The sequence below is a fragment of the Nanorana parkeri genome, unplaced genomic scaffold, assembly GCF_000935625.1.
Source record: "Nanorana parkeri isolate BGI_ZX_2015 unplaced genomic scaffold, ASM93562v1 scaffold692, whole genome shotgun sequence".
NCBI lineage: Eukaryota > Metazoa > Chordata > Amphibia > Anura > Dicroglossidae > Nanorana > Nanorana parkeri.
The window spans coordinates 526,689-541,033 of NW_017306960.1; the positions used below are offsets into that span (position 1 = coordinate 526,689).

Consider the following 14,345-nt stretch of genomic DNA (forward strand, 5'->3'; position numbering starts at 1 on the left):
TCAACCATGCAGCAGACAATATGGAAGATAATTAACAACACAAACTGCAGCATCAATATGTCCCATTAATACCATAAAGGTATTTCAAAGTATTAGGTATCTGACACTAATCTTTGGTTGCACGTTTACACCAAATAAAGTGAACATTGTAAATTTAAAAATATATTTTTAAATAAGTACAGCTTGCACCAGAACCAAAAATTATCATTACAGTTCAGAGGTAGGCAAAAAAAAAAGGGGAGAGGGGTGTTGGGGGGAGAGAGAGATAGAGGTCGGGGGGAGAGAAAAGAACCAGTTCAGACCTAAACAGTTTACACCATCTGCAAATGTATAACTTCAGACAAAAAAGCAGTTCACTCCACACACTAGGGCCTGTTAAACCTCTACTGGTGTATGTGACCCTACACCCCCCCGTAGTAGCTAGTTATAGCATCTCCTCTACGTCATTTATACCAGGTCTGCTAAAAAAAACAGTGGCACAGAGGAGACAAGCAATGTTTCATTACAGCACACTGAAAGGGGAATTTGGCAGCTCACACATGGGAGGCTATGATAGGCTTTGTTTCACTGCAGTGTGCCGTCATCCAAAAATGTCTCAGGCACTAGGAATTGGATAGGATGTATTTGGGAAATTGAGGGGGAAGACCTTGTGCAGTGATACCATTTCACAGTCCTGTAAGCTGGCTTGGGGTGGCAAAGGACACAGAAACTAAACAGCAGGATCATCCACGCATAATTGGATTTGTGCAGCTGGAAAGAAGTGTGGAATCTGAATACTGGCAACAGAGAAATTAGAAAGACCGACTCCCATGGATCACATATATGCACTTCACTTGTATATTTAACGGAGTTCTAATTAGCCAGCAACTCCAAACAACAAGTACAATCAATCACTGAATCAGTAAATCAACAGGCTCAAAGCTTTCCACAAAAATCTGCAAGGAGCTTAAAGACAAATTACAAGAATCCCCTGCAACAGGCACTTTATTGGTAGCAAGAGTCTCTAAAAATGTTCTTCAGACTGAAGGGATGTGGACACTGTTCATTTCCTTCTCGCAGCACTCACTTACACAGATTGTTCAGGTGCAGGCAGGCACAATGAAGGCAATTCATCAAAAAAAAAAAGGACATAGTAAGGCCTCATTCACACTGCCGCGCGTATTGTACCATATGCAAACAAATGGCTCCATACACACAGCCGCGTATGGAGCCGTATATTTGTGTAGCGTATATATACGCAAAAACAGAATGGAACAGAGATGCGTCCAGGCAGCGTATTTCTGCCTATTTACGCGCACACGTGTACAGCACATTAAAAATTCCATTACGAGTGATGCATTCTGGGATTGCATATAATGCACGCATAGACGCGTATATACGCAATATACAATTTTGCTTGCGTTGTGTGTGAATGAGGCCTAAGGCTTGCAATACATTGCATACAGTTTGGATGGAGGGCATTGTTTAACAACTCTTGCAGTGGAGCTACCCTAGCATTGCAAGGGTTAACCGTTTGTTTTTGTCTAGGTGAGAAACAAACAAAAAAAAGTTATACTCACCCAAACCACTGAGCCGGCTCCCTGCTTCGCCGGTCTCTGAAGCCTCTCCCCTCCTACACTGCAGCATTTGAATGTTTCCCGGCATCTTCGAGTCTATAGACTCTGTATAGAAGGTGATGATTTACGGTCTAAGATCCCGTAAATCATCAGAGGGGGAGAGAAGCTGGAAGGACCAGTCTAGGAACAAGCCAGCTTGGAGGATCAGGTGATCATAACTTTTTTTCTGCAACTAGACAAAAACAAGCCGTTAACCCTTGCAGTGCAGGGGTAGCCCCACTGGAAGCGTTCATAAATGTTTTGCCCACAGTTCTTCTAAGTTCACTCTATTTGCAACACCATCATTTATGTAACTGAAGGTATATGGTTGACATCCCTTCTGTATAGCAACACAAAAATGCCAATGCCTGACTGTGAACATAGCAGCCAGGGCACCCAGCATGCACGCTGTCAGCCCGGCATCAAACATGTTAAGTCGAGCTCATCAGATGTGGTGTTGCTCTTTCCAAACAAAGCATGAGCAGCCAGTTGTTCCCAGGTGGCTTCTTGGCAGACTATTGCTCATAATGTAACACTTACACAGCAGCAGGCAATCTAGCATTCACCCTGCTGAGTGGCAACCAGCATGGAAAATAATCTGACATTGAAAACGATAATTGTATAATCAAACTGTTATCCCCTGCATTCACTGCCTAGCCAAGTGCTTTCATTTTGTGCAGCAATTAAAAGTAGGAAAAAACCCATCTGAACTGTGATTGTCTGCACTTCATTACCTAAGTTCTTGTAGAGGTGGTTACACAATTCAGAGATTAAACACTGCTCGCTACTTCACCTCTATTACAGCTAGCTGCACTTATGTGGAGAAAACAATGAATCACTGGCAAATAGAATCCTGGAGCAAAAAGGCATCCTTCTGATATTTTAAATGGTATGTGGAAATGGCTGATTTTCTTTAGGACTAGATATTTAATGGCTCTGAATTATATAAACTATTTGCATCATTTTCTCAGCAGGATGACGGCATGGAAGAACCATTGTACTATAGATGTACTTTTAATACTGTCTATATTTAGCCTTAAAAGTCCACGTGGGGAGTAAAGCAAATGGACATCTTTAAACTGATCATATAATGAAAAATTCATTAACAAGCTACCTAAACTGAAACCGATTGCAAACACTTATGGGAAATGGAGAGATATAAGCAGCTTAACTCACATTCAATTCTCAACTTTTACCATTTAGACTAGCATTTCAATGGCACTCCAAAGGCTCCTCCCATCCACAGTGCGATTGCCCCCACAGGAAAGCGCCGTACTGCAGCTCCATGCTTTCCAGTGCGGTGCTATTGCAAAAAAATGTGCATGCAGTTTTATTGTAAAGCAAACTATGGTTTGTAACACCCCAATTGTGTAATTTATTTTAAATGAAATATGTTTTTTTCTTTCTAAAATCAGATTAATTGTGGAAAAAAAAATCAGCCAACTTATCTGTTAGTTGCAGCCCTAGTTACATGTGCAAAAGAAATCAATTTATGTTTTCATCCAAAATTCCCACAACTTTCACCCATGATTCAAACATTTCCCACTTCTAAAAGTGTGCGAGTCTTGGGTGAAAAATATATAATAGACCCTTGTTGGATTAAGAATATCAATGGTTATATTAGAATAGAGAGCAGTTTCTACTGAAGTATGTTAACCTTTAAAGCAGAAGGCATGAGTTAATTAGACGAGACCAGTCAAGTAAGGTGGGGGCCACTGACTGTTTCCACTTCATTAAAATAGTTTTTGTGGCATAGAAGCCAGAGTTCAAGCATCTCATGAAAATGTTTAGCAGGATCTTCATAAATTACAGTAAAGCATAGTTGTAAGGCTTGGGAGGAAAGGAAGATATCTACTATATATGGAATATTCAAAAGTGATGAAAAAAAAATCTGCACAACATTGGGGTCCATTACTAGAGGATAAAGTCTGAAATTTCCAGATCAGCTAATATAGATCATAGAAACGATTGCCAAGTTGGTATTTTACTGCCTAAACATCAAATAAAATCTACGCTTTCCACCGCCCTTCCTTCCATTTCCATGGGTGTAAAGCAATATACTGTGTAGGTAATATATTACATTAGATGGACCTGCCTAAACATTTTCAGGAAAAATGCAAAAAACAAAAAAAAAACCCTCAAACTCAAATTAATTTATCTTTAAGGCCTTTTTTTAAGCCCTTGTATACCATGGATATCTGAACCAATTACAAAATGGATTTTACATATTTAATCTTCTGCCAGGTGGACTATAGCCATGTCATAGAAACCTTCCAACTTGCTGCTTGCTGGGTTAGAGGACTTTGGAAAGAATAATCGGTTACTGCATATTTCCAAAGGCCCATCATTACTATCTGATGTAAAAATAATTTTTGGACTCCAAATACTTTTGGTAAACCGATGCACTGATAAACAAACTTGTAGAAGAACACCATTTTTGCCTTCTTCACTCTTCCCTCTGTCACATTGTTTCTAGTATGCTTCTTTATTACATACAGAGAGCTACAGACTTCCCCCAACAGTGTATTGAGGTTAGGTAGCCATTCTAGATACAAACTGTATGAGCCCATTCAGATCTGTGCATTGCAGCAATGCAAGGTAATACACAAAACAGCCTAATGTATAGCTTTTCCCTTTGAACGGCACCCCAAAATCCTAGACAATGCAGCACAACACATTTTTAATTCACTACACTGCAATGCACAGATGTAAACCATATGTGCATTGCGATGCTCTGTTGTAAAACAAATGCTGCATATGTTCATTAAAATATGTAGAGAAGCGTTGGCAGGGAGTAATATCACAACACGATAAAATGGTCAAAGTTTTTTTTTTTTTAATTTTTAAAACCTCTTGTCCTGTTTTTGTTTTCTGCGACCATTGTCATCAGGACGGAAAATTATAGAAAAATCCAAACTATTAAGAGTTATCTAAGCAGGAACTGGAGTAAAATCTTGCAGTGTGTACACCTGTCCAGATGACAGTTAAAAGAGAACTATGGGCCAACCTTTGTTGGCTGTAGTTCTCTTCAGGGTTTACTCCGGTGACTCAAAACTCAGTATATAGCGGGCTATTGCCCAATGTATGCTGAGAGCGCAGAGGCGTGTCACAGCAGGGACAGATCAGGGACAGATCTCAACAATACTGTCGAGATCCACCCCGTTGACAGCTGCATCTGCCCGACCCTCCCCTGTCCTTTTCTCCAGTCAGCACTAGAGAAACGTAGAGGGGAGGGGGGAATCCCTGCAGGGAGCCATGACTGACGGCCACCACTCTCCGCCGGGCGACGATTAGGAAGTCAGCAAATGGCGGCGTGTGTTTGAAGCCGTCACAGGTCAGCGCTATTGATTGGGAAGTCAACAGTGTCACAGGTCGGCTTGAATTATGGGGATGAGTTTTTCACTCACCCCATAATTCTCCTTTAAGGGGGAGTTTCCCTTGAAATTGAAGGCGTTTTCTCTCACTTGTTGTTTTTCCAGGGGGGGATGCAAAGGGAAACGGATAAAAAAAACAAAACCTGATGGAGTGTAACCCATATCTCTACTCTATCCAAAACTGGAAAAAAAAAAATGTTTTTTACTTTAAAAAGTGATAGCACCCTTGTTGGCTATAGCTTCATCCATGTGCATACAATCCGTTTATGTTACAGAAACATCAGTTCCATATTTACATAAAAAGTGACTTGTGAAGTAAAAAACAGCTAGGATAGCTATGCAGCTCTATCTATGATAAGAAAGTGATGGATGAAACCATTTCCTTTTCTGATAAGCTATACTAAAATGTAGGACATTACTTAAGACTCATTCACACCAGAATGCATGGATTAATGAGTCTTGACATATTTCAAATAAGCTGTTTTTAAAGGACCCCATTTAAATCAATGTAAATGACAACATGTGACCCAGTACCTAAAAATCAAGAAACTTTTTCCAATGCACTATAGTACATTGTTGGGAATAGGTCCATTTCAAATAGGTTTCCTTATGTACATGCATTTGGCCTGTGCTGAAAAACGCAGCAAAAATGAAAGACTATGGAACAAAAGAATCCTAGCTATAGGACAATGAATTCATGCAGACAATATGTTCAGTGCAATGTTCAATGCAATATACAGGTGATATGCACAGTGACCATCCTAATATTACAATATATAGTGCAGCGTTATGTCATCCCTAAAACCAATATCAAAGTGCTCCTATATTTAAAAAATGTTACTGTGCTTCTTCATCTATCGTAACCATTTAGATTCTATACATCAAATTTCATACAACAATACAATAAGTTCATCAAAATCCCTTTGTTAAACCGAAACAATCTTCAAATGTCCAATAGTAAAGTGCTCAATCTATTCCACACTCCACGTGAATATTCCTTGTAAACCACTTGTGATCTCCACCCCTGTGACTATGCCCTCACCTCGTTGGGTGGACTTGTATTTTTAAGTATTGGAAGGTGCAAGCACTTTGGTTTTGTATATAATATACGGTATGAAACGTGATGTCACATAGCGCTGCACTATATATTGAAATATTGGGGTTGTTGGATGTGTTTCTACGTGGTGAGTGCTGGCTGGCTTAGTTGTACATTGAGAATAACAGAGAGCAGAAGTTTATAAAATCATAGTTTTTTTATGTACAGGTACCATGCTATTCTGTATAAGGAGAGACCCTTTTATCAGACACCAGGCTTTATTTGTAAAAACAATTGTGCTTCAAGAAGCACCTTATGTAATTAAACATAAATAAGGGACCGCATTAACCAATCAAATGCATTGTTGAGGCAACTTGTACCGTTACGCCTAGCTCTGTTAAAAGTTTGGATGTGATGCTAGGTGATCAGTTGTCAGCATCAGTGCACAGAAAACTTCAGGGGCTTAATGCACATTGCACACCACATTGCATACAGCTAATTCATAAAACAAAGCCACCACGTGGCGCCCTCAGTGCCCCACGGAGTTCTTGAGAGCTTTGAGACTGGAGGAGATCCAGTCATGTGACCAGGCTTTCCTTTTTTTAAAGACTCCCATTCATTTATAAAGCATCTATATACTTTATAAATGTGCAGAAGTGGTGAAACTACAAATCCAATCTTGCCAATGAGAGTCATGACTGTGACTTACTCTTGCAATGCCTCATGTGAGTTGTAGTTCTATAACAGCTGAAATGCCGAGTTTGCCTAAACTTGGTCTAGATAGTTTTGGTGCAGATATTACTTGGCACAGTACTCAGCATGGGGCGAGTGGAAAGTCTGTTGTCATTTTTCAAATAAGTAGTCGCTTACACCAATAACCTCTTTAGCTGTATATACGTGACATTCTTCTTCAAGCTGACCACTAATGTAAGTAGACATTGTTGTTCAAACTGACCATCAAAGTAAACTAACTTCTCCCCTGACCCTCAATGTTCTATGGACCTCTGGCTTCCATATACTGTGCTGTAGGTTACGTAATTAGAGTTTGCATTGTACAGTGTGTTGTACTACTGCAATCTATACATTATATATTTCTGACCAATGCATGTTGCACAGTTCATAATCTAGACTGCTACATTGTGCTATACATTTTCTACTGTGGACAACTAAGTTTTGTATGTTTTTTCTTTATGGCTAGACTGCCATGTTCTGCATGCGGTGCTGCATATTATATACCATGGACAACTGCAATTTACATACTACATCAAACTTAAATACTTTCTACACTGTGCTATGTGTTACATGTCCCTGACCACTGAAATCTCTTTGCTGTGTTGTAGCTTTATAGCAGCAGGATTTTCCCCCTTTGGAACATGAAATTTCATCCTGTTGACCAAACAGACGTAATGATGTAATATGTAAATAACTACCTGAATGAATTTTACATAAAAAATTGCTTTGAGCTAAACCTTACAACTGACATATACTCTTCCCAAAGTACACTGCGGTGTTAATGTAACCTTACGGTGCAGAATGTTGACAGGAAAGACAATGAACTGAAAATAAATGACTACAAAATTTGAATCAAGCCAAAAAAAAGGTTTACATAACACAAAGGGACGTAATTTACCTTGTCATAAAGATTGCCAGAGCTCTTCCCATCCTCATCGCTGCTATCTTCTATTGGTGGGTTCTCCCTTTTCATGTCGTCACCCAGATAATGCTCGAAAACATTAGAGAAAGCAATAGCAGACAGCATGCAGACCACAGGAGTCAATGTCAACATCAAACGAACCATCACTCCAGCAAAATAAACAGCACTGATTGCATATAGGGCAACTGCGGAGAGAAATTTCAGAGCATTTAGTCATTCTGTCAATTAAAAAAATTAGACGCACTGAAAGTGATTTCCTTACACTTTATAACTCCTAATGAATTATAAGTACATAACCATTGTAGGACTAATACAACATAAATCTCAGATATATACAATACTACAGCTTAGAGAGGATGCTCTGCTAACTAAAGCCAATTACTGCAGACCGTCAGAGGAGCAGTTTAAATAATTTGCTCTGGCATGACAGGCAAAACAGACAACATTAACTTGAACACGGCGGGCTCTTAAATGGATGCCAAGGAAAAGCCATAAAATTGTACTGTTCCTTGATGAAAATGAGAGCCCTTCTTCGGAATGGCTCAAAACACAAAGCATAAAGCAATATACAGTATGTTGCAAGCCTCCAGAAACAAGTGTGTGAAGGTGTTGGTATGTGCATTGCCACAAAGCATGAAGCCAATACCAAGTATACAATAGGACTGCCTACATGTAGGCATTTCCAAGGCTCATATAGCCAATCAAAAGTGTGGTACAATATTGTGCACTGCATGCAAAAGCATACATTTATGGAGACCAGCCAAATGGCTTCAGATTTTTTTGTTTTTAAAGCATTCACAAAAAGCAGTGTCTGGTCAAGGACAGGGAAAGCCTTCGAAACTGAAAAGGCTAACAAAACTCCACAAAGCATTGTTTTTGCACCTAAACTAATAATGGATGCCAAAAGGCGTTTTTGAAACTCTACAATATTTTTTTGTTAAAGAGCGTTCTACAGTGCGGGCATTTCAAACCAGTCTTTAGGTCGAATGCGTCCCTCTTGCCCATCCTTCCGATCCTTATTGGTTTAGGAATTTAACCTGAACAAGGTCCCAGCTGCTTTCTCAAGTCATTGTGCCGGTTCATAAATTAGGAAATATTTAAAGGGTAATTCCACTTTTTACAAAACGGGAGAAAATTAAAAATACCATGCTGACCAATGAGATGCACTGGCCATAGAGTGCTCGTCATTTGCAAGCATTATCTGAAATGTTCCATGCAGGGCTGCAGTACAGTGTATGGACCACACACCAACTCCGGCAGAGGACAATGGCCATTCTGAGAGGATTGGGAGGGTATTTTTAATTTTACCTTATTTGTGTATCACTCAGCTGTAGATCTTCAAAATCATCTCTGAATTGGTGCTGACACTGTCCTTCCTTCTAGAGGGTGGCTACATTCGTTCCCCATGATCCCTGTTTGTTGTAAAGTAGCCACCGCTTCAGGCTCACTTCTATGATGGACTATAATCTCATGTTTAGTTTACTAATTTTTATTTCATCATGGACAATGCAAAGTTTTTGTAATTCGATCAGTGAGAGGGTAGTACATCTTTAAGCACCAAATTATAATGAACACAGACAGTGTAATAACACACACCTCGTGCTCTTTGATTAAGCCCCAGTAGGGGAGTGTGTGTGCTTGTGCTAGACAAAAATGCTAATTTTACCAATTGGAAGTGGTGTGCAGCACCATAATTTTGGGGAATGGTGATTTTCCTTACTGAATTATGAGCTATTATTCGAGTCCAAGTGGCAAAGCATAACAAGAATAAAGCGGAACTGTTAATTATTTTGCCTTTCATAACACAATTACAGCACAAATGCAGAAGGAAAACTATAAAAGAAAAAAAAGCCAACACTCATAGCATGCAGATTAAATTTAGTTGCCGACAGTCCTTACCAAATACTCGCTCATCATTGATATTTTTTATGCAGAACCACAGCCCTGCTGGAAACGTACAAACTAATATGTGAAGGTCAAAGAAGAAAGAAACCCACGTTGTCGGCTGGTGTTCCGAGACTGAAGCAATAATAGGGATGTGAATTTTTGCGTACCTGGTAGAAATGAGAGGAAAACACAAAAACATTTACTACAAAAGGGATCGTATTTTTTAAAAACTGAAAATCAATTGAGTGCAAATGCGTTAAACAGCGAGTATAAAGATAGAGAACAGAGCATTTTTACTCCCCATATCATGCCAAGTACGCCATGGAAGTATAATTAACACATTACTCTTACTTCCTTAAAGGAGAATTATTATTATATTAAGGGATCAGGGCTTTTCACCATAGTTCTTTTAAGGGTTACGGTAGAATACAAACTAACGTCCTCCCGTCACCCAAAGCTCGGTATACCGAGACGCCGCAGCCAGGATGAATCCCGACAATACTGTCTGGATCCACCCAGCTGCGGGATTGACAGCTGGCTCTGCCTATCCAGAGGAAGAGCCAGCTGTGCCCGTCCCCTCCCTCATCTGTTTTGCCAGTCAGTGCTGGAGGATCGGACAGTGGGGGGAATCCCTGCAGGGAGCAGTGAGTGACAGTCACAGCTCTCTGCAGGGATAGATCGAGAAGTGAGCGAGCGTCGGTATGTGTTCGCTCACTTCCCAATCTACTGAGCCGATCTGTGACAGTTTCATTGTCAGAGGTCGGCTCAGATTATGAGGCTCAGTGAAAATCGCTCGCCATATAATACTCCTTTAATGTCTACCCACAGAAACTTTGTAGAGGTCTTTAAAAGGGGAGTGTAACCTCTCATGCACAAGTATGAGAGATATTTTGGGACAATCTACATGAAGTAGGGTATGTGCCCCTACTGACTAGATTCATCTTTTTCTTTTTAACAAGATTAATTTGATTGGCTGACTGATTGTATTGAATACGATATGCAAAAGGTTGTTGAGGTGTAAAAAAAAAAAAAAAATGCAAACCCAAACAGAATCCATTGTATAAACTAAAAATGGACATGATGCTTGGAAATATAGCAAAGCAAACTATAATAAAACACTGAAATTGCTCAAAGTTTCTCCCCATTCCAAAGAAAAAACCCTCCAAGATTGAAAGTGTGATGGCAGCACAAGTATAGTGCAATTATATATCAAAACAGTGACAATTTAACTGTCAATTTGTTGTTTGGATTACTTTGCGAGATAGCCGCTTTTCAGAGCCGACGGATCAAGTCAGTGAACCTGATGTTAAATTATGACCTTTTAGTTGCAGACTAAAGTGTTAAACCGATGGCAATTTTCATAAAGGATCTTAGGTATAAAGACAGCTTTGTTGCTATTCCATGCCAAAACATTTCAGAAAACACTTGCCAAGTGCTTTGATAGCAATTGCTTCTAACAAGGGATGTGCCTTGCAATTTTACAGGTCAGTTTTCTGCCCAGATGCCTGATCCTCCCCGGCTGTTGAGTTGGCTGGATTTTCCTTTCCGGAGAGCTCAGCTGCGGTTATGTACAAACAATTATATGTAATGCATGTAGACCAGTGAAAGAAGACTAAACACATTACTGGCCTCTCTTTTACAGAAAAAGAAACACAGTAATCTGATCATTGATGCTGCTCAAGGTGGTACAGGTCTTCTAATGTCATGTACTACCTCGGTCTTCTCAGGAGATTAATCACTGGTTTCTTCATGTATAAAAGAGGTTATCAGTAAAATGAGAAAAGCCCCCCTTTGAAAGCCATTTTTATGGTCCATGTGTCAGAGACAGTGGAGATATTGATCGCTTACACCTGCACAGCACCCTTACAAAAACTTCAGTATCACCTGCCAACGGTCTGGAAGTATGATCAAGGTGGAAGCAATCCAAAGCCAATGAAAAGAAACTTTCTATGCAGCTGCTTTTGCATCACTTCATTGGGACCTTGTAGTTATGAGATCACCGTAGACTGACATAAAAACGGTTTTGTTTTAATAGAGCAATTCCTAAAACACTTATTGAACCACAAAAAAAGTGAATGTAAAAAAAAAAGTGTTTGAACTACTTGTGCTATGCACACATAGGGGCCTACTTTTAAACAATTTGCAGGGCCCTTCGCACATCTGTGAATGTTCGTTTTTGGCGAACAATGACAAAAACAAATGTTCATAATATATTTTTTCCCCCCAGTTAAAATGTAGTGTGTTGAAATAATGCGTTATGGCCACTAGATGGAGCTGATGAGCATAAGAAATAAGTATTTATGTTCTATGCTCCTCGACTCCAACCAGTGGCCTTAATGTATTACAACGCAGGAAAATATTTCGGGTAGGATCAGCAGGTATGTTTGTGCACCTATTGAACCAAACATAACAAATTAGTATTAATGGTGTATTTAACAGACCAAAATAGGATAAGTACATTGTTAGGGTTTACAGATATTTTAAAGCTGAACTCCAAGCACAACTATTTTCAAGTAGTTGTTTTCCTAATATTTTACAGAACTAATGAATGCACTTTCTGACCTCTAAATGTGGGTGAAAAAGATTTTGCCTTGGTAAAGTAGCAGTGACATCACAGCCTTGCTGTGGGAGGAATTTCTCTAGGCTTACCATTCTTGGTAATGTGGGTGCCCTTGAGACACTTCATTTTCTAAGATTCCACCTCTCGAATCATATCTGGGACATTTTTGGGCGGGACTTGGGAAGAGAATCTCCTTTACAGGCAAATTGTAAATTTTTATTTCTCATCAAAGTATAAAGTAGGAAATTGGTTTACACCCACACACAACCCTCTTCCCCTTTTTTTTTTTTTTAAAAGCCATGCATCTAGTTGCAGTAATATCAACCTTTCTGTTCCCACTTCAGTTCAGCTCTCATGCTATCATGGACTGTGAGGAGCAGTGCACAGCTCTTTCTGCCTGTTCATTACCATGTGATAGCCATTAAATTAAGGGGACCAGTCTGGGTGGGGAAAGGCTACAAAATCAGAGATCAGGTCCACCCACTTCAGGCAGCACGGATGTAATCATACTAGTGACACCTTTGCTGGACTGCACTTTGGTGATTACCATACTGGTCACCCTGCTCACCAAACAAAGGCACTTGCAACTGGTCTTTATAATTGGAAATTAATTCAAAGAAGCACTTAAAGTTCAACTTTCTAGCAGGACTCCTGCTATGGAGGAAGAAAGCAGATTGATTACATCAGAATTCATATTTAATATAACTACGAAACAGATTTGGCTGGAGTTCAGTTTTAAGGCTCAGTATTTCAGAATTTACCACTGGGGTCCCAGAGAGATAGGATGGCAGCAAACACACAAAAACGTCAAGTTTTAAAAGGTAGGTGGCCTCTTTAAATTCCACCCAAATTAAGTCTGCCAAATTTAATAAGGAAGCACTAAAAAGCATTTTTTTTTCTAGGAACCCTGAATGACCATAATATATAATCCTGAAAGAGCAAAAACCATAGCGGCATCCAAAGACAAAAATGTGTTAATATGCGTTCTGCAATTGCTAAAACACACAACACTCTTAAGTACAAACATGAAATTATCACTGGGATTAACTTAATACTTTAAGTTTTGGAAAACCAATATTTAAACTAACTGATTAATCTTCTCAAATATCTCCGGTTTTACGGCAATACCAAGCTTTTGTATTTTTTTTTTTACTTTTCAAATAACGAATTTGTGCATAAATTCTGAAATGAGCAAAATAAATTTGACAAGCTATACTAACAGAACTTACCCTGTGTCCCAAAGGGAATAAAACCTTCCACTCCAAGGAGCAATGTACCCTGTAATGTAATACAAGAGTATTTGTTTTAGGAATAAAGTGTACAAAACCTCATTTTGAATGCCATTATATATGTATTCTTAGGACTGCTGTACATTATAGCTCCAAGTCCTAACTTTGTGCATCACTTGTAATATAAGGGGGAAAAAAAAAAGGAAAGACTTCCAAGAAGCAAATCCTGTTTACCCAAATACATAACACCACAAGCATCTGATATGAAGTACTAATTTTTTGTTCTAGATCTAGTGTTTTAGAGAATTGCAAAAACTGAACAATATACTTGTTTTTTTTGGTTGTTTGTGGGTAGCCCTGATCCAGACAAAAAAAAATCAGCCTCCCATTACAATGCACAAAGTTACTGTTATGGGTGTTCTACATACTACAGAATCTTTCATGATGGCCATTCAGAATCCAACCAAGTATCTTTAGGCCATAAAAGCTTGTGGCACGCAAGATACAGGATGAAAAGCTGCAAAATAGGTCTAAAATAGCTACACTTAACTGAACTAACCCTTTTATGTTTAATGTAAAAAAAAAAAAATCCCTGAACATTAAAGTCTATACAGGTGCTTTTAAAACAAGATTAAAACACGCTATTATATTAGTGTATGCAATTGACTGCTAATGGTGGTTAAGTGTCTCATTTTCACCAATAAGTATATAATTTAAAGAAACAGATATACGTGCAAACAGTTCCCACATGCAGCAACTTAAAAATAAACCAATTAGAACTGCCTTCTAATCCAACCACACAGAGTGGAAGGACCTCCAACAGTTTTCATGTAGGGGGTTCCTCTAACTAAGACGTGGATGTATTTACCCATAGCTACCAAGTTAACAATTGGAGGGAATTTCTAAATTAGGCAGATAAAAGGACATTCTCCACTTCTCAGTACAGAACACAAAAGCGAGCACATTAGAATACTATAGGAAATAAATCATATCAATAAAAACTTGAAATC

At 39.1% G+C, this 14,345-nt stretch overlaps 1 protein-coding gene across 1 annotated transcript in view; it reads right to left on the reverse strand.

Annotated features, from left to right (window-relative positions):
• Positions 1-14,345, reverse strand: part of STT3B (STT3B, catalytic subunit of the oligosaccharyltransferase complex) — a 136,070-nt gene that overhangs the window by 10,711 nt on the left and 111,014 nt on the right. Inside the window, exons 8-10 of the mRNA XM_018563761.1 lie at positions 13,336-13,384; positions 9,559-9,713; positions 7,636-7,844 (exon numbers count right to left, since the gene is read on the reverse strand). Coding sequence (XP_018419263.1) covers positions 7,636-7,844; positions 9,559-9,713; positions 13,336-13,384 — 413 coding nt within the window. The remainder of the gene's footprint in view (positions 1-7,635; positions 7,845-9,558; positions 9,714-13,335; positions 13,385-14,345) is intronic.